This window comes from Chiroxiphia lanceolata, chromosome 23 (genome assembly GCF_009829145.1).
Source record: "Chiroxiphia lanceolata isolate bChiLan1 chromosome 23, bChiLan1.pri, whole genome shotgun sequence".
NCBI classification, from domain to species: Eukaryota; Metazoa; Chordata; class Aves; order Passeriformes; family Pipridae; genus Chiroxiphia; species Chiroxiphia lanceolata.
The window spans coordinates 367,960-395,340 of NC_045659.1; the positions used below are offsets into that span (position 1 = coordinate 367,960).

Below are 27,381 nucleotides of genomic sequence, written 5' to 3' on the forward strand. Positions count from 1 at the left end.
GCTGCTCTAGGAAAGAGCCCTGAGTTCCCAACCTGGCACAGAGATGCTGCCATGCTTGGCTGCAGCGGAACCCAGGCAGGACGTGGGGCTGAGCTGTGGCAAGCCCCAGGCGCCGAGCACTTTGATTCCCAGAAAAGCAATTACTGTGCAGCAGATTACAGGGCTAATAAAATCCCATTATGTCATTTTGGAAAGTAAATCTGATCCGGGCGCTGCCGATTGATATCAGCCATCCCACAAAATGTCCCGCAAGAGCCCCCTGTGCGCACACGTAACACGAGGCTACAGTAGATCACGCTAATTAGATATCCAATAACAGGAGGGCTGATAGGAACTACATTAAAATCTCCTTAAGATGAAGACATAAAACCCAAGGGAGAAAATTCAGAGTTAATGACGCTGCAGCAGAGGCTCCACTGAAGTGGTCCGTGCCCCCTCAGCCGCATCCTGCCCGCTGCAGACACGGGAGGCCAGAGGAGAGGGGGCAGAGTGGGGCACAGTCCCCGGCGCCGTGGTGGCGCTGCCCGTGATTTTCATTACCCAGATTCAATAATGGGAGAGCGCTACGAGCTGCCGGCACTCCCCGGGAGGTGACTTGCCAGCCACTAACGGAGCTGAGAAATCAAATTAGCCCTGGCTCTGCTCTCACTCTCTCCCTGACACCGCTGTTGGCAGCCAAGGGGGAGTTCATCAGGGCCCCGCACTAATTCTTATCTTGTTTAAGTGACTCCATGCTGGCATCTGATGCAATTTGCTCTACGCCACTGCCGCAGGCTCTAGTCCCTGCCTGCCACTTTCCCAGCGTTTCCAGCAGCTGGCAGCTTCGTGGGGGCATGGGCACCTACAACACACACAAACGCAGCATATGCATACAGGAATACTGAGAATTATAGGGGCTGGGGGCCGGGGGGAGGCTCCCCTGCCAGACAGAGGGACATTGTCCAGCCCAAGGCCACAATGATGTTACACGGAAGGACGAATTTGTAGCCTGAGCAGGGCACCCATGCCTGGGTGGAGATCAAGTGCCTTTTGGCTCTCAATCATACCAGACCAGCCTTTGCTTGTGGTCTTGTGTTTGCTTGTGTTTGCCCAAAGGTGTTAAACATTTGGGGAAACCGAAACCCATAGGAAGCACTTTTGTTTGCTGAAATTTACAGCAAATTCAAGTTCCTGCAATGAAAATGGACTCCAGTGTTGGTGCAGGTCCTAGGGGTCAGGGAAAGCTGTTGCTCCAGGCCAGGGTACCAAAGGCTGGCAGCACATGCTGCCACCACCTGTGTCTGTCAGACTCACTGTCAGTGAGACAGATCCACCCGCCACAGAGTGTGAAGAGCAGCCTAGTACCTCCAGAGTCCCCTTGTTCCCCTGTTGATGGAAACCCACCCTGTGCCGGTACCACATCCTGAGACAGACCCCCGATTCCCACCTCTCAGAGGGTTTCCCCCATCTTTCCAATTGCTGAGGATCTCCTGGCACAGCTCTGGCACCTGCAGCACCCTTTCCCCCCGGGTCGTGCTCCCCACTCCTGCTGCATACTGGCACGATGCTTGTACCCCAAAACCCACCCTGTCATAGCCAGGCACCTGGGTAGGGGACGGGGGAGCCCTGGGGGAACCAGTGGGGAGGGGGGGTGGCTGGGTGGGCTCCTCTTGCATCCTCCCAGCCTGAAACTTGATGCAGCGGAAGAAGCTGATTGCGAGATTAACTGGGCGTTCTCAAAAACCCGACGGCGGGGGGAAAGCCACACGACTGCCGCCTGTCTCCCTCCTCCGCTCACTCCTCTGCCGAGCCGGCAGCAGCTGGAGCCAGCAGAGCCATGACTCTCACCGCTCTTGGGGCACTCCTGGCACTGCTGCCACTGGCCTTGATGCTGCAGAGTCCAGGTAAGTCGAGGGACCGGAGGGCAAGGCTGGGGAGCTGGGGCAGGGCGGGGACCTGGCATGGTGCAACACCTTGCCAAAACCAGAGCAGTGCTGTGTGGCAGGCAAAGGCTGCTTTCTAGGGAGATCTTCGTGCTATTGGGAAGTGGTGCACCTGGGAGAAGCTGGAGCATGGGAAAGCTCTGGTTTGGAGCCTAGAGGCACATCCTGCCTGGATAACACAAGCAGCAAGGTAGTGTGGTGTTTAACTCCAGCTCTGCGCTGAGGGCTCATCGGTGGGGGGCTTTGTGGTACTCTAGAGCTGTGCTGAGAGCCCTGAGGACAGAGAGAGACACAGGGATCTCCTGTCTGCACTCCACTGCCTGGGAGCTGCTGCATGAGCCCCCCACCTGATCAAGGGCTTTCTCCAGAGTAATGTTTCGTCCCTCATAACCCAGATCTGGGTTTTGGGGAGGATGCTGTGCAGCTCTTCATGGTGCAGAACTGACGGCCAAAATATTCCCTTGCTATCATTGTTATTTTCTTGCTTTCTTGCTTAACCTTCCTGGGAAATAGCACAAAAATCCTTGTGCTATTTTGCACCAGTACAACTGGAAGCGTTCAGCAGGTTGGTGACTCAGATCTCTGGATGTGTCATGTAGCTCCTGTCACTGGGGCATAGTTCCCAATTCCCAAACCTTCTCTCATTGCTACCACAGCAAAGGTTATCAGAAAAGGAGCAGAAGCAATGACACTCTCACCTGGCAATGCTAGTTAGGAGGCAGGCAGGGCTGTGCAGACACACCCCCATGTGCCAGGGCTGCGCCGAGTTGCATTGGCACAGATTTGGGCCAGGCAGAGCAGCATGGTGCCCGCAGCAGGGGCAAAGAGCACTCGGGGTGAACTCAGCCCAGTCCTCCTTCTGCAAAGTCATTTTCCTCCTGCCAAAGCATCCAGATGCAGAGCTGGGTGGCATGGGTGTGGGGAGGAGGAGAGGTGCGAGGAGGAGGAGAGGGTGTGACGAGGAGCATGAGCGAGAGCCAACTGCCAGCAGCTGCAGCAGGAAAGGCCACTTGGCCCCAGTCATGATGATGGCAGTGTCTATATTTCTTCCCCTCACCCTAATTGCTGTCTCTCTCCCCCCCTCCTGCTGCCCCCATCGGTTCATGCCTGCCTGGGTGAGGGTCATGTACCCGGCCGGCTCCCTGGCATTACGAGTCATGTGCAATGTCAGAGGGGCTGAGGCTGCAGGTTTTTTCTTTTTTTTAAGCTTAAAACACAGATTTCCCTTCCAGCAGCTTTTCCCAAGTTCCCACAGATCTATTCCAATTAGTCTCTTCCATTGCGTGGGAATTGGACTCTGGGGCTGGGTGTGCTGCAGAGCAGAGCCAGGAGCGAACGCTGCTGCCCTGGCGTGGCCGTGGTGTTTGGGCTGCCTGGCAGTGAGGACACGGTGCTTCAGGCAATTTGCCCTCGATTGATGCTGCTGGTGTCAGCCCAGGGACTGCTTCCACAGGAAGCAAACACCAAGGTACCTAATAAATTAATTTAGCAACCTGCTTCATCTCTAACCTTCGTCACCTCCACCTGCTGAGCAAAGAAACACCCCTGGAAGGAGTGAGAAGTAGGAAACGTACCTGGGGGCAGCAGGTCCCTCACTGTCCCCTGCTGCTGCTGTCCTGGCACCTGTCCAGAGAGGCAGAGACTGGCAGCCGTGCCCTCTGAGGCTGGGAAGGTCACAGCACCAACCACCTGCACAGCAGAGGACATCAGTCATGCATTAGGTAGCGTTTCTGGTGGTCAGGCTTGTTTCCCATCAAGATGCTCCTATTTAATTTGGATGGGAAACCCCGACTGGTAAGTGTGGGATGGCAGCTGGCAGCATTCTGCAGTCCATGGCACACGCCAGGGTGATGGCAGCTGCTGCCCCAGTGAGAGCAGCCTCCCTCCCTCGCTCTGCTAGCAGGTACTCAGCGTGGGGGCCGGACACCAGAGCCCTCCGAGCCCGCCCTGCGCCGTCTGTCCCACTACCTGCTGGCCCACTACCAGAAGGGCACTCGGCCCGTGCGGGACTGGCGAACGACCACCAACGTGGCCATCGACCTCATGGTCTACGCCATCCTCAGTGTGGTGAGTTCCTTGCTCCAATCCCTCATGTGTCCACAGGGAGGGGAATGATACCTGGCATGCAGCATCCTCCTGGCATGCTCTGCCCATCTTCTGGAGTGCCAATGCTCCCGTTCTGACACCATGTCCTCTTCTTCCCACAGGATGAGAAGAACCAGGTGCTGACCACCTACATCTGGTACAGGCAGGTGAGTAGCTGTGAAACCTCACCCCTCCTTTGCCAGGCTCCTCTGGAGTCAAGCACCCCTGAAAAGACAGGGTTTTTTGTGGAAGAGGTGTGCAGCCCTGCAGGAGAGCAGTGAGGGGGAACCTATCTTAAGGGCTGGCAAGACCTCTGTAGCACATGAACCTCGAGGTTCAGCTTTCATGTTCTGTGTTTTGCACTGCTGGGTGTTGTAATAGCTAGAGGATGAGCCTTCCCTCCCTCCCATGGGGGGAATATTGCTTGGTGCTAGTCTGGGATCTGTGTGCTAGCAGGGTAGAAGGGACCTTGTGCTTCAAGTCCTCTCTCCGTTGTCCCCAGCACTGGACAGATGAGTTCCTCAGGTGGGACCCGGCTCGCTTCGACAACCTGACACAGATCTCCCTCCCCGTGGAGAGCATCTGGGTACCTGACATCCTCATCAATGAGTTGTGAGTGCGGCCAAAGTCTGGGGGAAGATGGCCTGGGGCTGGACCTCCCTCGCCCACTGCGGGCACGTGCCATCCCATGCTTTGTATTCCTGGCACAGAGCTGGCAGCCTCCCCACAATGGGGAGCTGCAGATGGGGATCGGCTTGGCAGTTGGGCCGTTTCCAGTGCTGGCTAACTGTGACTGCCAGTAATTACCCGTGCCGTGCCGGGGGTGGGATCCAGATATCTGGAGAAAGGCTTTGTGAAGGCAGCACAATGCAAGGGCAGCTGCAGAGCTGCTGGCCCTTCCCACAAAACCAGCCAGTGTCCTTCCCACTCTGTGGGGATTTAAGGTGTTCTCAATGGCTCCTGAGGGCCCTGGGACAACAATACAGACACTTCTAGGGCTGGCAGAAGGCAGCAGCCCAGGCAGTCAGAGGTGATGCCAGGCAGAAATGCCTATGTGAGTATCATCAAAAAAGCAGAAGAGGGGGCAAACCCCCTGCTCCCGGGCAGTTGCCTCCTGAAACATCACTTGGCAGGAAGAAACCCTGCCCAGAGAGTTCCCCAGCCCACATCTCTGTCCCTTGTGTCTCCCAGTGTGGATGTCGGAAAGTCCCCCCATGTCCCCTACGTCTATGTCAGCCACCACGGGGAGGTGCAGAACCTCAAACCCATCCAGGTGATGACCGCCTGCAGCCTGGACATCTACAACTTCCCCTTCGACGTCCAGAACTGCTCGCTCACCTTCACCAGCTGGCTGCACCACAGTGAGTGCCGGGATCGCCGCGGCTGGGAGGCTGGGGGAGCGGGCAGGACCTCTGCCGGGCCGGAGCTCCGTGCAGAAGGCAACTCGTCCCTCTAGATGGCCCCAGCGGATCGGCGAAGCGTGTGGGGAGGGCAGGCACTCAGCCTAGCGTGGAGGTGCCGGCAGTTGCCGGTGCTTTGGGCAAGGCACCCTTAAGTTCTCACCTCTCCTCTGATCCCCCAGTTCGTGATATCAACCTCACGCTGTGGCGGCAACCGGAGCTGGTCAAATTCGACCGGAGTGTCTTCATGAACCAGGGCGAGTGGGAGCTGCTCTATGTCCTCAGCCACTTCCAGGAGTTCAGTGTCAAGAGCAGTGACAACTATGCTGAGATGAAATTCTACGTAAGAGCCTTCAGCCACTGTGTTTCTCGGGGATGTGGCACGAGGGAAGGGTCTTGCCCCCATCCCTGTCACTGCTCCGTGCTGCAGCGCTCCTGCCTGTGGGTGGGAAGCTCCTGGCACTGAGCCCTTCTTCTAGCTCACCTTAGTGCCTCCCGCCATCCTTGCCTGCCTTGGTGAAGAGCCACACCAGCTCAAGGCCTCGTTTCAACCCTTCACTGAGCCTTTCCTGTCTCTCTGTCCTGCAGGTAGTCATCCGGAGGCGCCCCCTCTTCTACACTGTCAGCCTGCTGCTCCCCAGCATCTTCCTGATGGTTATGGACATTGTGGGCTTCTACCTACCTCCCAACAGTGGTGAGAGGGTCTCTTTCAAGATCACTCTCCTGCTGGGCTACTCAGTTTTCCTCATCATTGTATCCGACACGTTGCCAGCTACTGCCGTTGGCACCCCGTTGATAGGTACGGGGGTACTACCTGCCCATCCCACTGCCGTGGCAGTCCCGGGCAGAGAACACAAGGCCCTGAGAGCTGGGCAGGGAGCACTTGCTTGGGCCTGTGTTCTGTGCATGAGCCTTTGCAGGCCACTCACCTCAATGACACCTCCACAGGCACCTACTTTGTGGTATGCATGGCGCTGCTCGTCATCAGCCTGACGGAGACCATCCTGATTGTGCGCCTGGTGCACAAGCAAGACCTGCAGCCCCACGTACCTGAGTGGGTGAAGCACCTGCTGCTGGAACGAGCCACCGTCCTGCTCTGCATCCGGGACAGGAAGAAATTCAGCCAAAGCAGGACGCAGAGCTCGGACATCTCCAGGCAGGCAGAGAACAATGATAGCACAGGTAAGGGCTGCACAGAGAGGGAACTGAAGGGGTCTAGGTCTTGCATAGCCATCTACATCTATGTAGCTAATGTTTGTACGGTGAACTGGGTGTCCCCTTCACTTGCAGAAATCCCAGTTCCCCATCTAAACAGGTTTTACATACTTACCTCTCTTGATCTTGCAGCCAAGCTGACACCCTATGGCTGCGAGGACCCCCGTGAGTGTGGGGCGGTGGGGGGCACGAGGCCCACACTGGCCTTTGGCAGCCGGGCAGAGGGCTCAGCAGTGCTGCAGGAGGTCCTGCGTGAGACCACGGCCATCCGCCAGTTCCTGGAGAAACGTGAAGAGTTCCGTGATGTCGCCCGTGAGTGGCTGCAAGTGGGCTACGTGTTGGATGTCCTGCTGTTCCGGGCGTACTTGGTGGCCGTCCTGGCCTACAGCATCACACTGGGCACCCTCTGGTCTGTGTGGCGGGATGCCTGAGTGGCACCCGTTGTTCAGGGTGGGAGAGGGGGGACTGTGGACGTTGCCTCACTCCGGCGGGTGCTTGCCTGCTGTCCCCCCAGGCGGGCGCATCCCTCACGTACCCCAGCTGCGCAGCGGGAAGGCGGACCCGAGGAGGAGCCCCCTAGCCGCCCTGATCTTGCCCGAACCTCGCTCCGTGCTCCCTCCGCCGTCTCCGGTGGTGCCCCTGGCCCGGTCCGGCCGCGGCCGCTGCTTCAGCACCGCGGACAGCGGCCCCGCCGCCCGGCACTGCCGCCGCCCGACCGGGAGTTCCCCGGCCTCGGGGGCGTCCCCACTGCCCCGGGAGGTCCCCAATGCCCTAGGAGTCCCTCTGCCCTCGGCCTTCCTACTCCTCACCCCGGATGCCGCCTTTATTCCCTGCCCCGGACCCCGAGCACGCTTGTCCCGCAGATCCCCACCATGCTTGTGCCCAGCAGTTTCAGCAAAATGGGAGAGACCAAGGGCCAGGCAGCAGCCAAACCGTGTCATGACTGCCGCCACAGCTGCAGTCGGTCCCCAGCTCCTGCTGCCCATCCACCCCTGCAAAGGGCAGAGGCACGAGGCAAAGAGGAGAGGAAAGCGCTGGAGATGCCGGGAGGGCCATCCCGTGCTCTAGGAGTATCCCTGCCTATAGTGGGCTTGCAGGTGATGGGGAACAGGTGGGCCGACAGCACCTGGCTCTCATACAGCCACCCTCAGACCCACTGGTCCTGGACCAAGACTCCCGTTTGCCATCCTAGAGCCATCACCTGCAGGAAAACTTCCTGCTGAGTGATGGGGGGCTGAGGATGGGTGCAGTGGGCTCCTGCCAGTGCTGGCCTGCAGTAATGCGCTGATGGTCTGTAAGTGGCTGCCTATTGATGAGGTGTCCAGTTAAAGAGTTCGTGAGACACTAAATCAGCCCATTGATCCTGCCGAGATCGATGGTGCTACAGACCTGATCAGCGCAGCGGGCAATTAACACCCTCTGGAATGAGCTGCCTTCATGTAACATCAAACGCTCCAACAGACAAATCCAATGGGCCCATTGACCCAGGCGTCTGATGCCACTCAGACCCTGTATTCAAAGAGGGGACAGGGCAGCAGGACCCCCAAGCCAGCCTTGCCATCCCTCTCCTACCAACCAGGACTCTCCGGATGCCCTCCTGGGCCACACTGTGAGATGCTCACCTGTGCTACTGCATCCCACGGAGTGTGCTGGTGGCCGCCTGGTCCTTGTCCTTCCCTGTGCTAGGAAGCATTCCAAACCCAAGCAAACCCCTTCATGCAGCTCAGTGGTCCTTTCCCCCGGAAGGGGAGGCTGCCTATGCTGGAGTAAAGATCCAGATTCACCTTTTGCCCTCTCGCTACTCTGAGAAGTGCCGCACGCAGGGAAAAGTTCCAGGCATCTCTCTGAGAGGAGCCTGGATTTTCCTCTTAAAAAAAAAAAAAAAAATATCAATAAATCTGAATCTAATCTCCTAATAAAGGTTTAATGAGGACATAATGTTGATGGAACAGAACATTGTTGCAGCATAATCGCTCCCAGCTGCTGCGCGAGCGTGCACACAAAGGCCTGGTCCTACTGCGATTTCCCCGTTATTATAACGCCTTTGTGCCAGGCCAAACACTGAAAGGGCCTTCACTCCCCTTCTCCCAGGGCACTGCAGCCCACAGGTTGTTCACAGTAGGACCACCTCTGCTTGCCCAAACCAGGACCAAAGCTCCCCACCACTTGTCCAAAGCCTTCCTGGAAGAACTGTGCTGGGGAGAACTGGGGGAGGCAGGGACCACCATCAGGACCTTGGGGTGGGCATGCAGCTCCCCAAACCCACTGGGAAGCCCTAGAGCAGGGGACAAGCCTGGCCTTGACACCGGCACACACTGCTGCCTGGCACACACCATCCACCCCTGATAAAAAACAAGCGATATTCTGTGCCCAGTGACTCCAGCCGTGCTGTAATTAACATCTAACTGCACCATGACACCCATCGGGCGCAGGCACAGCTGGGCAATGCTGGCAGCACCCACCTGGCTCCGCCACGGCGTGCCGTGCCATGCCTTTTGCCACAGCACAAAAGGAGAGCAGGCGCTGCTGTTAATGTAGTCAGTAAATAAATAAAGGAGGGCTTAAGCTTAGTGTACAGCAATCAGTCGGGAACTACAGGATAATTAACGCAGCAGGGGGCCGGACGGCTCTGCAGGCAGGTTTAAATGAACGAGTTCACTTTCATTGAGGCAAACTTGCTCCGCTCCCTGGTGAGCCACGCAGGCAGCAGGCAGCGTGCCGTGCGTCCCGGGGCGAGGGCTGCGGAATGCTCCCTATCCATTGGGATGTCCTGTGGGGACCCCCACCCACTGTGGTTGGCTTAGGGATAGAACCCCCCTCACCACCCCTCTGAGCAGGCACCCCAAACTCACCACTGTGGGTCTCCCTGCAGCTTGCCCCGGGCCGGTGGGATGCATCCTTCCTCCTCCTCCTCCCAGCTGGCACAGGAATGGGACACGGCAGACCGAGACAACGGAATTAACTTTATTGGTTGGTTTTTTTTTTGTTTTCTAACTGCAGATTTCAAGGTATACAACTGAACATTGCTATTTTCCTTATGAGACTTATAAATAAAAATACAAAAAATGTTCACTACAAAAAAATCTACTGTTAGTAGGATGTAAAAAATATTCTCTTTGCTATAGAAGGCACGAACTTCACTTAGTGACACATGGAGAGAAAAAAACCTGCAGCAGTATATTCTTCCTTTTTTTTTTGTCTTTTTTTTCCTGTCAGAAACACTGAAGTCTTACAAAGAAATGCATCTGAATCTACACAGGACGAAGGCAGGTGCGGAGAGCTGCAACTAGGAGACACCACAACTGGTTTTTTTTTTTGTATTTTTTTTTTTTAGTTTTTCTTTATTTTTCAGGAAACTTAGCTAATGGCATCTGTGGCTAGAGGACAGAGAGGACTCACAAGCAGAACCGCAGGGGAGCAAACGGCAAGGGGAGACGGGCAAAAGTCGTACAAAAAATAGGAGCCGATAGATACTCTGAGAAAACCAAAGGGGAACTTGGGCACCTTCTGCGCCCGGGCTCAGAGAGGTGCTGAGGTAGACGGAACGAGGACAGCGACGGACCCGAACCACGAGCGGCAACACAGAGCAATGGGACGGGCAGGCGGGCGCTCACGACACCGACGACAAGCCAGGGGAGAGGGAGCCTGGGGCCGCAGGGCCCCGCGCGGCGCTTGGTCCTCACTGCTATGATACACATATATATACTCATATATATATATATGGAGGGGTGGCAGGGGCTGTGCCACGGCGAACAGTGCGGGGACGCGCGCCTGGGACACGACAGCATCGCTCCAACACTGACCCCGATGCCGTCGCAGCAGGGGCTGCGGCACTAAGGGAGAGGAACAGCAGGATGGGAGGGGAGGTTAAAGCAAAAAAAAAAAAAAAGCCACATGAGCTCAGCCACGTGCTCTGTGGCACTGTGGCACCCGCGTCCAGCAGCGCCGAGGCACCGCGGGGACCTGCCGTGCACGTGCCAGAAACTGCAGCAACTTTCTCTGTGAAAGAACTGTTTTCTTTTTTTAATATTTTTTTCTAGGGTTTTTTTTTTTTTTCTTAGGCACAACAATTAAACGAGCCGTTCTCCACAGTCACATCCCGGATTGTACAGCAGCAGTGTCCCCCCTGCGTGGAGCAGCAACATTCCCACGCACAGGCGCGCACGTACGTGCAAAGCCAGACCGGGCTGCGAGGGAGGATGCTGCTCCCATAGGTGTATCCCTGCTCGGCACCAGGAGAGGTGGGACAGGCACCCCAAACCCAGAGGAGCCATCAGTGTCCCTCCAAACTGTATCCAGACACCATCCCGCTCCCCACAACGCTTTTCTCCCCCTTTTTACCCCAATGCAGCAAAACGACAAAAAAAGAAAAAAAAAAAAAAAGCCGTGGGATGGAACCACCGAGCCCGCGGCCGCGCAGGAAAAACACAACAAAAACGAACACAAGAGGTAGCTTCAGAACCAACACCCCCGGCCCCGCGGGGCCAGGCAAAAAATACCAGTTTTGGTAAGGATAATGCACAACGGGAGGCTGGCAGGGATGTCACTGTCACACCACCCCTCCACTGCCAACCCTGGGCACACGGCTGGTATATCCCGGCCACGCTGCCCCCCGTCCCTCCCAAATCAATAAAAGCTCATGAGGTCACAAAAAATGAGGTAATTTCAAGTAAAATGTGCTAAATGCAGAAATATTCCAAAAGAAAGTTCAAAAAAAACCAAACAAAAAGCAAAAAAAGCGGCGAGCGAAGCCGCCTGCCACCGGACACCACTCACTTGCGGGTTCCTGCAGCTGAGGGCTGGGCAAAAAAAAAACACACCACACTTTGCACCTTCCAGGTGTCCCAAATCAGCAGAAGAAAAGAGGATCCCTCCGTTTGGAGTGATACCACACACCAGCAGCCCCCATTTCAGCACTGGCATTAACCAGGCATCACCAAACGAGCTGCATCTCCCCATCGGGGGCTTTGCCCTTGCCCTGGGAAGGAGGGGGAAATGCATAGAGAGGTCTTTGGTCAGGGGAGAGCAGCAGCCTCTGGTGCCCCTTGCAGCTGACCAGATGCCGGGCAGCAGCATGAGGCAGCCTGGCTAACAGCTGGCTCCCTGCCCCAAACACCCTCCTGTGGCCAGGATCCCCCAGGACACTCTTGTCACAGCACTTGCAGCTCACAGGGCTCTGGTGCTCTCCCACCTGTGATGCCGCAGCCTGGGAGCACAGGAACCTGCTGAAATGGGGGTCACTCACCATGCAGGAGCTTGGGTCCTCCACCGGTCATCCACGGTGGGATCAGCAGTGACGGAGGACACCAGCAATTAAAGCCTTCCCAGAGCACCAGCCCTACACATGCTTCCAGGGAACCACCTCGTTCCTACACAGTCTTCCCAGCAGTGCTGGTAGCCAGTGCCAAGGGGGATGGAGGGGCTGTCTGGGGACTGCAAGGGGTGAAATTTGCCCTGCAGCAAGGGTGTGAGGGCAGTGGGCCCATGACCAGCTGGGGTGGTGGTGCAGATAGGGCTGGGGAAGGGGCTGGTGCGTCCCCCACCCTGGCATGAGCCACAGGATCCTTCCAGCGAGAAGCAACGAACGAGAACGGAAAACAAACAAGGCCATGGACGCTGCGGGTTTGGTGTTGGATTTTTTTTTGCCCAGTCCTCTGCCACTCGGCCCTGTTGACCCTGAGCCTCCTTCCTCAGACGTAGCAGAGGTAGAGATAGGTCTTCTCTATCCGCCAGTCGGTAGGGATCTCCTCTGGCTTGTGGCCCTTCATGTGCTTCTGCATGGCGGAGAGGCTGGGGCAGTACTCCAGGCAGATGGTGCACTGGTAGGGGGAAGCCCCGTTGTGGGTCCGAAGGTGTTTGATCATGGCCGAGTAGTCCCGGGAGCGCTGGTGGCACAGCTTGCACTCGAAGGGCTTCTCGCCTGAGGGAGATGGGGGTGTCAGTGGGGGCTGAGGGCCTCCAGGCAGTAATTAACTGCCCGGCATCGATGCTGCCGCGGCGGGCACAGCCGATAACCAAGTAATGAACAGCAGAACCAATGTGACTATTGATCCCCTATTTACAATAGTTACGTGCCGGTGCATCCAGAGGTTCGTTATCCCTGGCTGCTGCCCTGATCCACGCTGCCGGCATCTCCGCCAGAGTAACCGGTCTGGCACCACCGGAGTCACCAAAGACCCCCCAGCACGTACCTGTGTGGACCCGGTAGTGGGTCTCCAGCTGGTGCTTGAGGCTGAACTTCTTTCCACAGCCGTTGCACTCGTAGGGCTTCTCGCCGGTGTGGATGCGCTTGTGGCCCTTGAGCGTGCTCTCGTCCCGGAAGCAGCTGCCGCAGAACTCGCACTCGTAGGGGTGGTCGCCTGCAAGGACACGTGTGGGTCAGGGCTGCCTTGTCTGCTGTGCCACACCAAAAACAGCTCCCCAGCTTGTTTAGTCTGGGCACCCACTGCCATGCCAGGGACAGAGCATTCCAGTTGCCCCAGTGGCAGCATGCTGGCCCCCGCATGCCTGCGTGGAGGGGATGCTTGGGTCTGTGGCAGGGTAGAGAGACTGGAGGGCACTGCAACCCTCCTGCCACCAATTCCCAGGTTTTTCACTTGGCAACACTGGCACAGACTTGGCCCTGGGCATATCCCATGCTCCAGACTGGGTGGCTGATAAATGAACTCCGGTTCGGCACCAAAGGCAGAATGATTTGAAGGAAAGGTGAGGGCTCCAGCTACTTATTTATTACAGCCGCGAAGGCAAGGACAATAAAGATAGATTGATCGTCAGAGACTTTGTTCATGAATATTTAAATATTACTGATTTGTCTTGTCACTGTAATTACAATTTCTCTGTGCCGCATATCCTACAAGCACAGTTTATGGTAAAGAATGGCGAACTGTATTTCACTTGTCCTGCTGCAGATGTGCAGAGCTGCCAAGCGTGTAATGTTCCCCGCATTTCATACATTTTCTTCAGCTGTGAAGGCTTAAGTCATCCACAATGACCTACGTTTTTTCATTATCCCCGTGTCAAACTGCACTCGTGCCTGGGCATAAATTGTCCTTCTCGTTATATACTCACATGCCTGCGCTTTTGCTTCCTCTTTAAAATGATATTTTACTCTCTCCCCGTGTGCTGCAGCCCAGCCCTGCAGCCCCTTTCCCCCTTCTGCAGCTGCTGCCTGGGCACTGGGGGAGGAGGATGTTTGGGATGCAGTTCATAGCCCCCCTCTGAAGGCAAGGCAAGTGGTGCCTGTGGGCAGCTGCCTTTCCCCTCCCCATGCCCAGTTCCAAACTGTCACCTTGGCTTTTGATCCTACAGCCAAAGACAGCAATTTTGCAGCTAGAGGCAGCCAGCATTTCCATCCACCCAGTTTTTAGGGGAGCCAGGGCCCATGGAGTGCCCCGGCCCTGGGAGAGCATGAACATCCTGCAGCCGTGCAGGATGGCACCACGCAGCACGATTAAATGCTCCTAAAGTGCTGATGATCCTGGTGTTTTTTCACAGCCAGGAGCTGCTAAGGCAGCAGAGGTTGGGGTGGGACACGAGCAGCCCGACCTGCAGCCCAGGTCACCGGATTACTGGCTATAAATAGCTCCAGTGCTCAGCATTAACATGCTTATCATCAGCACAGGATTCCCGTTTCCCACACTGGGACCCCAAGCCCACATGTGGGTCTGGCAGCTGCCAGCCACAGTCTGGACAGAGCAACCCTCCATGACACTATCCTCAAGACTGCCAGCAGCCACGTTTAAGTCCCCTTTGGAGATCATGTGCATGCTCTTTGGAGATTGTGTGCATGCCCACTGCCTGACAGGAGAAAGGAGAAGGGGCATCCTGGCTTGGCACACATTTTCCTCCCTGCTGGCAACAGCATTGCTGCCAAGAAGGTCACACGAGCCTCCCCCTTGTGAGGGCAAAGGATGGGTGAGGAATGCTTCACCCATGTGGCTGTGGAGGACCATGGCACCAGATGTGATCCCGCATGACCCTGCTCATTCCCCAAGGATCAGCTTTTTCAGGGGTGTTTTGTGGCCAGCTCTGAGTGGTGATGCTGACGGCGTGGCCAGGACCAGGGAGCTGCCTGGGGATGCCGTCGGAGGAGCTGAGGACACGGCGCGGGCGCTTTGAGGACACAGCGTAAGGCTCTCCCACCCGGCGATCCCGCAGCCAAGCCCTGTCCTGGTTGGGGCCACGGCAGCACCAGCTACACGTAGCGCAGGTCGCCCTAATCCCATTAGGGCCGAGCACCAGCTGATTATGTGCATCTACCGCCGTAAGCTGATGAGGCGGATATGATCACACACCCCCTAAGAAGGTCACGTGCCACCTCCGACCGGATCAACTTATTACACGCAGCTTTCTTGTTTCCGTTTTGTTTTTAAACTCCGGCCACTTCAGTCACCTCTATGCTTTTAAGACAATTCACCTCTCTTTCCCCTAGTTTTCTTTTTTACATATGGAGAAGGAGCCTGCCCTGGCCACCCCAGTCCCGAGCCCCCACGGTGGTGCCGCCGTACCTGTGTGGGAGCGCAGGTGCCTCTTGAGCGCGGTGTGGCTGGGGAAGGTGCGGTTGCACTCGCTGCAGATGTAGCTGCGCACCCCGGCGTGCACCTCCATGTGCTGCTGCAGCGCGCTCTGCGTCTGGAACCGCTTGCCGCACAGCAGGCAGAAAACAGCCATGTCAGTACCTGTGGGAGAGGGAGAGATGCCACTTAGGCACCGCCTGGCACCCAGGACCCCTGGCCCGCTGTCCCATCACCCCCCTGTGTGTGGGGGGGTCCCCACTCCCACATGGCAGCAGGGATACTGCGGCAGCAAGGGGGACCCCAAAAGCTGCAGGGCTCTGGGTGTTGTTCGGGTTCCAGCAGCAGAACTGGCCACCTCGACCTTGCTGCCACTGGTCCTCCCGAGGAAACTGCTGAGGAAGACAAGTGCCTTTTATTGCATTGGAGGCAGGTGGGAGCCCTAAGGATGACAAGGGATGCCCAAACGCAAGGCAGCTGTGGGGTGACCACTGCATCCCCACACCCCTGCAAAGGCTGCTGAGCTCAGACCTTGCAATGCCCAGGAGAAAGGGGACTCCAAAGAAGGGTCCCACAAAGCTGCCCTTGGGAGCAGGGGGTGGGATGCGAGGGCGATGCACCTACCCCTGTGCTGCATGTGACCCTAAGCCACAGTGCAGACCCAAGTTCCATCCCATTGCCCACATGTACAAACCTGGCTGCAGTTACATAACACAGACAAAACCCCAACCTAGGTGCTCGTAGCCTGTCTGTAAACATCTCAGACCTCTGTGCTGTTAAACAGTTTGTTTTCACTTATGCATAGCTGATTGTTCAGAACCTGTGAGTCACTGCAAATTGTATTACGCAGGGAGATTAAGCAAATAAATGCTCGCTTTTTGGAGACATTAAAATGTGAGGACTATGGAAATAAAATTAGCTAGAAAATTGTATTAGCAATTCATTAGCAGCACAAGATGTTCAAGGTAACCAATGGATCCTTGCTGCCTTCAGGAACAGCAGGGGCGGGGGGCTGCTTGCCATGCTGGCAAAACCAACCCCAGGGGAACCAGCAGGACCATGGTACCACGGGGCAGGGACACAGTGGGCAGCAGCAGTGTCAGCATCGTGGTTCTGCCTGGCATGCAGGCAGGCACCAGGGGAGGATGCTCCTGGGCAGCCCCACACCTCCAGGCTGGCCCAGGGGCTTTGGGCATCCCAGAGAGCATCTTGGTTCACACCCTGCTCTGACACTGCACTGTCACCCACCCAGGTGTGGTGGCACACCGTGGCCAGGTCTGCCCTGCTGGGGACGAAGGAGCTGCCCGGGGGGATGCTCGGTCCCAGCCTTGCACTGGGCTGCCCAAAACCGCTTCAAAATCTGAAAAAAACCCAGTGAAATGGGAATAAAAGCGGCAAGAGAGGCGGCCCCTCGCGGGAGCTGCCTTTCTCCCTCCGCAGGGATTTATCCCGGGGGGGTGCGGACTCGTGCCCCCCACGCAGCTGCGGACAAAACGCTCCCGAGAAAAAAAAAAAAAAAAGGCAAAAAAAAAAAAAGGCAAAAAAAAAAGGCAAGGAAAAAAAAAAAAAAGCAGGCAGCCCCGAACGGGCCGTGCAAAGCAAATCCCGAGAGGTATGTGGCCCCGCGGCCCTCGGCGGCCCCGGCGGTGACAGCAGGACGGGTCAAAGGTCCCCGGGGCTGAGCCCCCAGCGCCGTGGCCAGCTGCGGAGCGGAGGCCCCGGCCGGCGGGACGCCGGCCCCGATAAATCTGCCGCCAGCAGCCCCCGCTGGGGCCGGGGACAATGGGCTCCCGTGGGGGCGGAGGGCAGGACAATGCCGCCGGGCCGGCGCGCGGGGCCGTAACAAATCCTCCCTGGCACCGTAGGGCCCTCATTTGTGAAACTAATTGGCCCCCGCTTGAATAAAAAAGTGGGCCGACTCCAGCAGCCGCAGCGATGGGGACGAGCTGCCTTGTGCACACACGGAGGACCGGGCTGGTCCCCGGAGCTGGGCATCCCCCGGGTGTTGCTTCCTAGGACCTGCAAAAGGCGGATTTTAATTGCCTTTTTTTTTTTTTTTTCCAGGTAATGCATCATTAAGTAGATAAACACCCCGAAGTGGGAGGTCAAAGTGCACTGGCACGGCCTGTGGAGGCACCCAGTGCCAGCTGCCCTCTGAGAGCAGAGCATCTGCAGGGTGCAAAGACTGATGCTGGCCGGGTGTGGAGGTGGAGGATGTGGGAGATGGCCCTGCAGTGGGACATGCAGCACTGAGCTCAGGCACTGCTTCTTCCCAGCCCTGAGGCTCCACTGGTGACATTCTCCAGCAGCCAAGGGGCGCAGCAGGCACCACGCCAGGGCTCTGCTGGGCACTGCCTGCTGCCGGCCTTCAAGTCACTTGATTTTTTTTTTAAGCTACATGTCAACTATGTCCCACCCTTGGAGAGAGGATGGGAGGTAGGAAAAAACGGGAAAGCTCACGAGAGGGGGCCACACTGGTTGACACTGGACTCGGTCCCTTGTCCTGCCATGAGCACATCCCTGGGCTCCAGCCGCAGCAGCCCCGAGCCAGCCCTCAGCCATTGGAAGAAAAATCACCTCTGATAAAGAAACGCTGCCACCCCAAATCAGTGAGAGACGGATTTATTCATTTCTCTCTGACATTTTAATGGTTTCTCCCCTTTTTGCAGGAAGATGATTACAAATTAAGCAGCATTTAAACGCTTTTTACTGTCAACAATTAAAAGGGGTGAAGGCGGGCGAGCAATTCATTCCCTGGGAAACACGCCGGCTCTCGGCGGGCGCCGACGGCCCTTCCCTCTACTGTACACTGCACAATGGCCCCGAGCGCGCCATTAATTTTGCAGGACGTTCAAAAGCAAATTAAAATATAAAAAGCCCCCGGGCACAAAGATAGATACTGAGGGAAGGGGCGGCGTAGGTCAAGCTCACGGAATTAAAGTCTTAGCAACCGGGGAGGTTTAAGTGCAGCCCCGCACGCTGCGTTTGGCCACTTTTGGCCACCACCTTTGCCCATCGTCCTTGGTTTCTGTGTCCCTGCCAGACCCTGTGCTCTGTGCTGGCAGCCGTGAGCTGTTCGTGGGGCAGCTGTTGGTGCTGCCACGGGGTTTGCAAACAGAAGCTGGAGCGAGTTGGGTATCGGATGCTCTTTGGCTGCGTCTTGCAGGACCTTTTTTAAATAGGAGGTGGTCCCAAAACCAGTTTTTAGGGGAGGGATGCTTGCTGGAGGGAAAAGTCTATGGCCTCAAGCCTGGAGATGCACATTGCTGTTCTCCAGCAGCCCAATCCCAAAGCAGTGCTGTTGCCACAGACCTGATGACAAGCAAGATGTGACGTGTGACAGCGTGCCCGTCCGAGTCACGGTGAGGGATGCTGCAGCACCGTGACATCAAGCACAGCACTGTCTCCCTCCCGCTGCCTCTGCCAGAGCAGGAATTAAACTGAAAACCAGCATGGCAACGGGCGAGGGAGGCAGCGTGGGGTGGGTTTCCCCCGGCACCGGACTCTGGTGGAGTTATGGATGCAGGAGGTGTGCCAGTGGCAGAAAGGCGACACGTCCCCTTTAAAAGGAAATATAATTTACAGTGTGCAGCCAGGCGGGCCATAGTTTCAATCTCGTTTACTATAGAGAAAACTCTGCTAGCTGTTCTCTATCCCACAAATCCGATTTAATCAGACAAGCCAGCCAGCGTGGCTTGAAGTAAAAACGGATAATTAGTAAACAGAGAGCTACTTCAGTGCTTCATTGGCATTCGAGCCGGGCTAGTGTGTCGCATTTAAAATGCAGTCTGATGAAGTTTACAAAATCAAACCATTTGTTACTCCTATTGAAGAGGCTTCAGGCCACTTGCAATTAAATTGGAATTAGTGCTCAGAATGAGATACAGCAAATTCATACTAAAAAGGGATCTGACTTTCAGACATTTGACTTCAAGTTTTTCCCCCCGTGCTAGAACGCGATCGTGTGAGCTGTCCCGCCAGCCCCCCAGAGCCCCCGGCAGCACCGCTGAGCCCGGACCCGCTGCGTGGGCGGGCGTGGGGTGACCTAAAGATGCTGCAGCAGCAGGGGAGGGGGGATTGAAGGGGACCAGTGCCACCGTGCTGGTGAAGCAACCCCTGCTGAGCCCCAGCTGTGGCAGCACGGGGCTGGCAGTCCCCAGACACGTGGCGCCGACGCCGGGATGCGCAAACCAAACCACCCCTCTCAGTCCTCCTCGTAACACTGCCATCTTTCCCTGCCTGCCCTCAGAGCCGTGTTATCAGACTAAAAATGAGGCAGATCCACCCACTGCTGCAATAATCAGGAACTCAGAATCAAAGGCTGCAGAGGGGTATGCCAGGAAGGCATTACCTCAGGCATGAGGGTGCTCATGTCGATGGATGCTGATGATGTTGCCTCCTGCATCCACCCTGAAATCCCCGACTTGTGTCCTGCTAATTCGGGGTCTCCCACAAGGCTCCCTCCTCCTTCACTCTTCATGTTTAACATCATCTCTTACATAATGCACGTGCCAAAGAGGTGAGCTGATACTACTGCTGTCCTTAAGATGGAGGTGAATGGCTCCAAAACAACCTGGCCATGTAAAGCAGGAGCCTGAGGTCTGTTGGTTCTCCTGAGATTTCAGGGATGTTTGATGTTTTTTTGGCAGTGTGTCAAGGGCTCCCTACCAGCCTCCACCTCCTGGCCAATGCTGCTGGCTGCCACTGCAGGGGTGGTTGCAGGCCCTGGCATGCAGGAACAGCAGCACTGGGGAGGAAGGAGCCATTGGCAATGACAGTCAGAGAGAGGCAGACAACTCTTCCTTCCAGCCCTGCCCACGGGAGGCACCAGTGCTGGCAAGGGGCACATTGCCTGGAACATCCTGTCACGAGCTCCAGCACCTGAGCCCCGGCACAGCTGGCCTTAAGGACGGCCTGAAGGCACCAGGCTCAGCTTGGCACAAGGCTACCTGGGGACACTGCACATGTCCTGCTGCCATTGAGCTGAGAAGGGAGAGGATGGGTGATAAAGGACAGGTAGGAGAGTGGGCACCAGCCTGGCCTGGGGACATTTGTGATGGCACCAGCACTAAGGCTGCATTTTGCCCCAGGAGGGCACTGGATGCATATGCAGGATAAGAAGATGAACCGAGTTTCACTGTCTGTTTTTGGAATTATTATGAAACCCAAAGTGATGTTTTTGGTGGCTGCACTGAAGTGCACCCGTGGGGCAGTGTGAAGGACCCTTCCTTGAGGAGGGACACCTGCACATGCCTGCCTGGATACCAGAGTTTGCAGGGGTGCCACGTAGAGCCAGCCCTTCACGACCCTCACCCGCTCCAGTGCTATTGAGGGGTGATGGTGGCACCTGTTTCTGTACCGAGATGAACAGTCTCTACAAACTTCATGGTTAAGTGGAGAGACAGGGGAAAACCCTGGATGATAAACAGAGATGTGCACGTTTCGTGCCAGAGTCACCAAATCATCCTGGTTTCAAAGGCTGCCTCTGGACTCCATGGCTTGGCTTCCATGCTAATTAACATCTTTATGGAAGGCAACTTCTCCCAAGGGGGCATTTGTTTGATTATTATTATTTACTCAGAGATAGAGCAGCTTTCTTCCCAACTTAACTGACTACGAGAAATTAATTCTTAAAAAGCAGCCAGTGCTGCCTGCTCTTCTGCCAGTGCTGCTGGTTTTTCCTTGCAGGCTGCATGTGGCTGCTCCAGCTGCAACAGGAGGGCAGGGCATGATCCCAGCACTGCCCGCTGCCTCCATGCCCACTCACCCTTTTACCAATGCCAAGGAAAACTCTGGTGTTTCAGAGCAGATGTACAACACTGACCTTGCAAGCACGGGGGATTAAAAAAAACCCTCAAACCTTAATGCCTCATTTTTTGCTCCTACAGTGATGCATAGGGCTGCTTCCCACCCGGCATGCCCCTGCTCACTGCATTGCCTGGGCAGGATGCACGTGGAGGATGCTCGAGATGCGGGTGCCCGCAGCAGCCCGGGCAGAGGGTGACACACCCTGAGCTGCAGCTCTGGCACGGGCAGCCCACGCCTGCTGGGGGTGATTTATTCTGGGGGCCATCTGGACCTGGGGGACAATGCGGTCCCGCACCCCAGTGACCCGGTGCATTAGTCACACCCTCCCAGCTCGACCTTTCTGTCTCCCTTTGAGCACGGTGGGACGAGCGCGTCCCCGTCTTGCTTCCCTTTTGGGGAGCCCGTTGCTCCCCCGGTCCCATCGGTGGCACCCTGTGCCTCGCCCCACCACCCTCCATCTCCATCACTGTCACCACCGACATCATCATCACCTTCCCTCACTGCTTCCTTGCAATTGCTAAGGCAGAGCAATTATGAGGGTGCGCGCGGGGAGGGAAGGAGCCTGGCGACGATTAGCAGCGGCGGCTTTATGGCAACAGGCACACAACTCATTCGTTTCATGTTTTGCTGAATATAAAAGCGCCGAAACATTTTAATTTTAAATTCTTATCATTGAATTTACTGCTTTTCTCTCGCAATGATTTGTGTTGCTTTTTAATTTTTACAGTCTCTACAGAAGCCAGATGCTACCGCCTAGGGCCAAAATAATAAAAACCCGCCGCAGTCGCGAGTTACAGAACAAAAAGGAAACGTGCGGCTGACAGAAGTTAATATCTCAATTTAACAGTGCTGCTCCGCTAATGATCCTTTGATATGTGTTTATTTAGAAAGGTCTGATCTTGACCTTGAAAGCAAACTAAACTGCAAAGTCTTTATGAGAGGAGAGAAAGACTTTATTTATAGACTGGCTTTGCGTCAATCACGGCGGCAGCTGGACCCGCGCTGGGTGAAGTCCTGCGGCCGCCCACGGGCCCAAACGGGGTGTTCAGTGGGGGATGTGTTTTGGGGGGTGTGTGGGGTTGACTGCTGAGGAGGACTGTGGTGTGCACCCCATCTCCAGGGCAGGATGCTAAGCCCACTGTGGAGATGCAAACCAAGGGATGCAGGCAGCTCCTGGTCTGCAAGGGATGCTCCTGGGGGAACAGCACCAGTCCAGGCGCACCCCTATCCACAGCACAGGGGACAAACCACCCTGGAGCACTGCATGTTCCACCCCATCCTGCCCTCCCTGAATGTGGCCCCCAGGCTCTGGAAGGAAGGGACGTGCTCAGCATCACCCCAGCCTGCACTGGCAGAGCCTGAGCAGGCTTTTCTCCTCTTCCTGAAGAAACTGAGTACTGTGCAAATCTGGCAGAGGGATTTTAGAGGCCAATCCCATTTACTGCATCTCCACCTGCCGGCTGGGGAAGGCGGGAGGTTCCCAAGCTCCTAATTTCCCAAGCTCCTAATTTCCCCAAGTTCCGTGCCAGCCTGGGAACGCACTGCAGACACTTCACAACCTCTGGTGTGCTGTACTTTCCAGCCCAATTTCCATTTTTTCAGGCCAAACACTTGTTTGAAGTCATTTGCAACCCCTAAAGCTTTCTGGCCAAAGCTGGAGGCACGTCCTCCCTGCAAAGCTGTACTCCCCAAAGCCTTTTCGTTGTACTGAATATCTATCAAAATATATCAAAAACATTCATGTAGCCTCAATCCTGATCAACCCTGAAAAAAACCCAGCACTCAGCTGTTTCAGCTCTAAAGGTACCAACAGAAAACTGCCTCTGTTCCTGGCAAAGCATACATACCACCTGGTCAAAATGCACTAGTCTGGTATCTGGGTGTCTATGTGCAGCACCTTCCTTTTGTGCTATTTTCCCTTAAGCTGATCCCATCACTCTCAATCCTGAAGAATGCCGGATTCCTCTCTGCCATTCCCAAGGAAGACGTGTTGAAGGATCATCCCTGCCCTTCCTGAGGACCAGTTTCACTGGGGCAACCAGAGGTAAATCACGGAGGCATTTCTGGCCACTGCATCAGATGGGAAGCTGCCATCTATGTCCTTACTTGTCTTTACCACACTGGCTTCCCAGATTTCCTCTTCCCAGTTGGAACTTGGAGTGAAACCATCTGAAAAAACAATTCAACTCTGCAGAAAACCCAGCACATTTCCCCCATTGCTTCTGAACCATAGTTCAACTGATGTGCTAGAAACTGTTCTGTTTCCCAACAAAGAGCTTTGGTGAGGAGACTGAGGGGTCTTCCCATGGGAGATCACTGTCACCACTGCTGTCACCACTGCCACCATCCCACCTGGCACAGAGCGGCACCCACCCACTGCCCACTCGCTCCACTCGAGCATCTCTCCTGGCCAGGGTGGCACCACTCTGGCATCCTCTGGCCCCATGGAGCTGCTGCAGAGCCCTGGTTCACATCCCATCTGACAAAATGACCGTTCTGGCATCGGGGAGGCTGCCCAGCAAAGCCTGGCCGGTGGAGTGACCGGCTGCTGCAAGGCACAAAGCCGGGACTCGCAGCATCTGCTTATTATTCCTGCACCCCCACCATTAAAAAAAGAGAAAAGATGAAAAGGCCCCCTCGGCAAAGCTGGGGAGACGCAGAGCGGCACCGAGCGCAGCCTGGCCCCCAGTTCTTGGGGGGTTTTTGTAAAGCAGGGAGATGCGAATCCTGGGGGACTAAAGTAACTGCTAAGGTAAGTTAAACCTTGTCGAGATGAACTTTCCTGCTACTTTTAATTAAAAGTTCTTTGGAATTAAAAAGGACACTATTCAGGAAAGGCTGAAAAAAAAAATTCATTGACACCAGCCCGCCCCCCTCCCCTTTTTCCCAAGGAAAAGAAAAAGCTGTTTTTGTGTGTCTGCTCACCCAGCCCGCACTGTACAAAAGGAAGCGGATTTGCAGCAAGACACATGAGATGACCCCCTGACCCCGAGCCGCTGAAAAGTCCTCAATGGCATAAATACCAGATAATCAATCACATACCAGGAGGGCCGGTCCCCCTGCCCTCGCCCCCGCCGCCGGGTTTATGAGAGATGCACTGTAAACGGACACCGGCTCCTGACGGGAGGCCCCTCTCGGCATTCCTCTGCTGGACCAGGAGACCCCGGCTGCCTCCGAGCCCGCGTTTCATCCCTCTTTTATAAAGCCCGGCACGGTAGTGCCCAGCATCCTCGAGCTCACCATAGCTGATCCCTATCTCCAGAGCAAAGGGGGACAGAGGCATCTCTTTGTGCTCCAGCCAAACATCCTCTGTGCCATCACGGGCGGGCACGTGTCAGTGCTGAGGTGGGCGTGCAGAAACCAGGGAGAAACCAGCCCTATCTACAGAAGGCTTTGCTTTTTTAGGGGCTGGCTACATGCTGGCTTTGTGAAGCCTTTGCGGGTTCTAGCAGTGACTGTGCCATGCTGAGGTCCCTTATGAGGCTCTGACCAGCACCCCAAACGCCAGCGGAGGAGAGCTGCTGAGTCCCTGTGGTGCTACAGGGCAACAATGGATGTTAAAGCTTTCAAGGGAGGGAAGGGAAAAAACTTGCTGCGATACTGCACTGGTTTGGCTAAATGGGGAGCCACTTGGCAACTAAATTTGAAAATGCTTTTGTCTGAAGGTCAGAGGTTAAATATGTTCACACTAATCCCCTTCATCTAGAATTAAAGGACAAGAAAGATTTCTCTGTAGCTTAGCGAGAGGGCTTTTCTCATCACGCTTTAAATAGTATTTGCACAGGAAAATTAAAGGCAGACCATTGGCCCCGGTGCTGCTGCTGCTGCGTGGCTGTGCCACGTTCCCATCTCCTTGCATGTTCTGGTGAACCCACTGGCTTGCATGACACCCGGCCTCATCACATTTCCCCAGACACCCACCTTGGAGTGCAGGGAATTCTTGCTGCCATTTGCTGTCAAGGTGGCAGAAGCAGCCGTGGTCTGGAAGGCAGGGAGATTCCCGGCTGCAGGAATGCGTGCCAGGACTCAGATTTCAAGCACTGTCACAGGACATTACTGTCAGACAAAGGGGCTCTGTGCTGCGCCCCCAGGACCTGCTGCCCCCAGACCCTGTGTGAGCTGGGGCCAGTACCTGAGCATCCAAAATCCACTCTGGCACCCAACAGAAAATCTGCAAAGCACTGACTGGGCATCATGGCACAGCATCGCTGGTGCTCCCTTCCCCTGGGACTGTGGAGCCAAGGCGAGCACAGAAGGGATAATTACCTCTAAGCGTACTTAATACTATAGTGCATTATCTCCAGCTATGGAGAAAAGCATGATCTGGAGGTACTTCCCCCAGAAGCCTCATCGAGCTGCTCTCAGAAAACTCTCCTGAGTCCTGTGAAATGGTAATAGAAAATCACAGGCAGCCCAGGAAGAGTCAGGTTGGTTTGGGTAAGGAAGTGTGCCGGCTGCTCGTGCTGGCTGCTCGTGCTGGGCATAGCTCCAATCAAGCCATGGGAGATGACGCAGCAGCACAAGCCACAAGCAGCATCTCCCAAACCTGTGCCACTTGCCATCAGAGCAGGCACTGCAGATGGCTGTTGGTGACCAGTGCCACCACCAAGACAAGCCCTAGCCACTGGCAGAGTCATCCCAAGCGCCCCAGCAGAGTGCTGGCCTGCCAACAGCTCGTGGCACCACACTGAGTGAGGCAAACAGAACTCATGTTTCAATGTGATTTACAGCTCTCATCACTAAACTCGCATGCAAAGTTCCACTTGCTCATAACCCTTCATTTCCACACTGGAAGAAGCAGTGTGCTGTATACCTGCAGCACCACTGCTAGGTTTTGGGCAGGGACTGTTCTGAGGCAGAGAAAGCAAAATAAACATGAGGCAATAAGACAAATATGCAAAGAATTGGACTCAATGTACATTTGCCAAGAATGGGGACAGCACATGCCTGTCTGACAGCGCAGCTCCGGTGCAGTCCCCCCTCTGCCTCCTCCAGGTTCCCACGCATCCCTTGGCAAACCCAAGCCAGTAACAGCCTTTCTGGGATGCTCTTCCATAGAAAAGCACCAAGAGCTCTAGCATATTATAAAAAAAAAAAAATAATTAAAAATTTTTAAAAAATCCCTGTGCGGCCATCAAGCAACATTTGCCATGGGACCCAGCGTGGGGACATCCTGCCGCCTCTGCTCCCGGGTTCCTGCTCTCACCACTGGATTTTTCTCTCTTTGTACCTCTGCTTATACCGCACAACTGTTTTGAATCTCTAAAATAATGTGACAAGTTAATGATGGCACAATTATCTAAATGTTTAACAGACACGTTATCTAAGTGAATCGGATTGAGATTCCATCCCGCTGACAATAAACATCAATGGGAGAGCAGAAAGTGATAGGCAAATTATCGCCAACCCTGCAATTTCAATGCTATTAAATTTGGAGGAATAACAGCCCTGAGGCCTGTAAACTCTGAATAAAATAGACCCTTGTGTTTGGCCAACTATTAAATCAAAATGCTACCAACATCCCAGCAAAAGAAAAAAAAAGGGGGAAAGAAAAAGGGGGAGAAGATATAGAGCTTTTCAATTTTCAGTTACATGGTTTCATTAACTCTTTTCTGCTACTTGTGTCTCTGGGCAGGTGATATGAGGGATATGAGAGATGTGGGTATGGGATGTGGGAAGGGGATGCTCACGGGGGATAGGGGCAGGGGAGAGTGAAGGGTCCTGTGCATCCTTGGCAGCGCAGCCGGGGGCACGCTGACCCCACAAATCAGAGCCAACTACACACCGAAGCAAACACACTCTATATTAGGTGTTGATCATGCCCATGTGAAATTGGGTCAGGAGTAAATCCACGCCGTCCTGGGGACTGACACCGGCCGCCACACACTAACTGCCTTGGCACACGGGAGGAAACTCGAGACAAGTCACCTCTGATATTTATAAACGTCGGCGCGAGCCCAAAACCCGTCAGCACGAACACCGTCCGTGTGCGCATCCCGACTCCCAGAGGTGCTGTCTGGGGGTAGTCAGGCCGCCTTCTCAATGCGCTCTGTTTTTTCCTCTACATTTTAGGAGAAGGGTAAGGAATTTTCCATGCTCTCCCCCTGGCATGGCACTGAGCTTGTGCTGCTGGAAGATGAGCCAAAACAGTTGCTGCTTTTCCTATTGTGATGGGATGGGGGCCAAGGACAGCGCACACCCGGAGAGGGCGTCTCGGTCCCGTGTCCATGGGGCTGCACACAGCACAGCCAGTGCTGTACTTACAAGCAGGAACTATTTTTTTGTATCTATTCTTGTTTTTTGCCTTGCTTTGGGAAATGAGGCGTCAGTTTTCTGCCATAGAAATGAACAGTGCTCGATGCAGCACGTGTAAAACAGCCTGGCTTCATGTTGTCGCTGTCATTTGAAGCAGCAGGGAGGGCAGTGGGAAAGGAAATA

At 55.3% G+C, this 27,381-nt stretch overlaps 2 protein-coding genes across 5 annotated transcripts in view; one reads left to right on the plus strand and one right to left on the minus strand.

Annotated features, from left to right (window-relative positions):
• The first annotated feature begins 1,674 nt into the window (after positions 1-1,674).
• LOC116797687 (5-hydroxytryptamine receptor 3A-like) lies at positions 1,675-7,212 on the plus strand. Its single transcript, XM_032709479.1, is given in 10 exon segments — positions 1,675-1,800; positions 1,802-1,883; positions 3,826-3,989; positions 4,130-4,174; positions 4,510-4,619; positions 5,199-5,368; positions 5,590-5,750; positions 5,996-6,206; positions 6,356-6,589; positions 6,755-7,212. Coding segments are annotated over 10 exon segments (1,602 nt in total). The 3' UTR covers positions 7,054-7,212.
• Positions 7,213-9,565: 2,353 nt separating this feature from the next.
• The window catches only part of ZBTB16 (zinc finger and BTB domain containing 16), a 54,587-nt gene continuing 36,771 nt past the window's right edge, over positions 9,566-27,381 (minus strand). For all 4 annotated transcript variants that reach the window (XM_032709478.1, XM_032709475.1, XM_032709477.1 and 1 more), the window contains 3 exons: positions 15,130-15,300; positions 12,814-12,981; positions 9,566-12,542 (listed from right to left, as the gene is read on the minus strand). In XM_032709478.1, the coding sequence (XP_032565369.1) occupies positions 12,313-12,542; positions 12,814-12,981; positions 15,130-15,300 (569 nt within the window). In that variant the 3' untranslated portion in view covers positions 9,566-12,312. The remainder of the gene's footprint in view (positions 12,543-12,813; positions 12,982-15,129; positions 15,301-27,381) is intronic.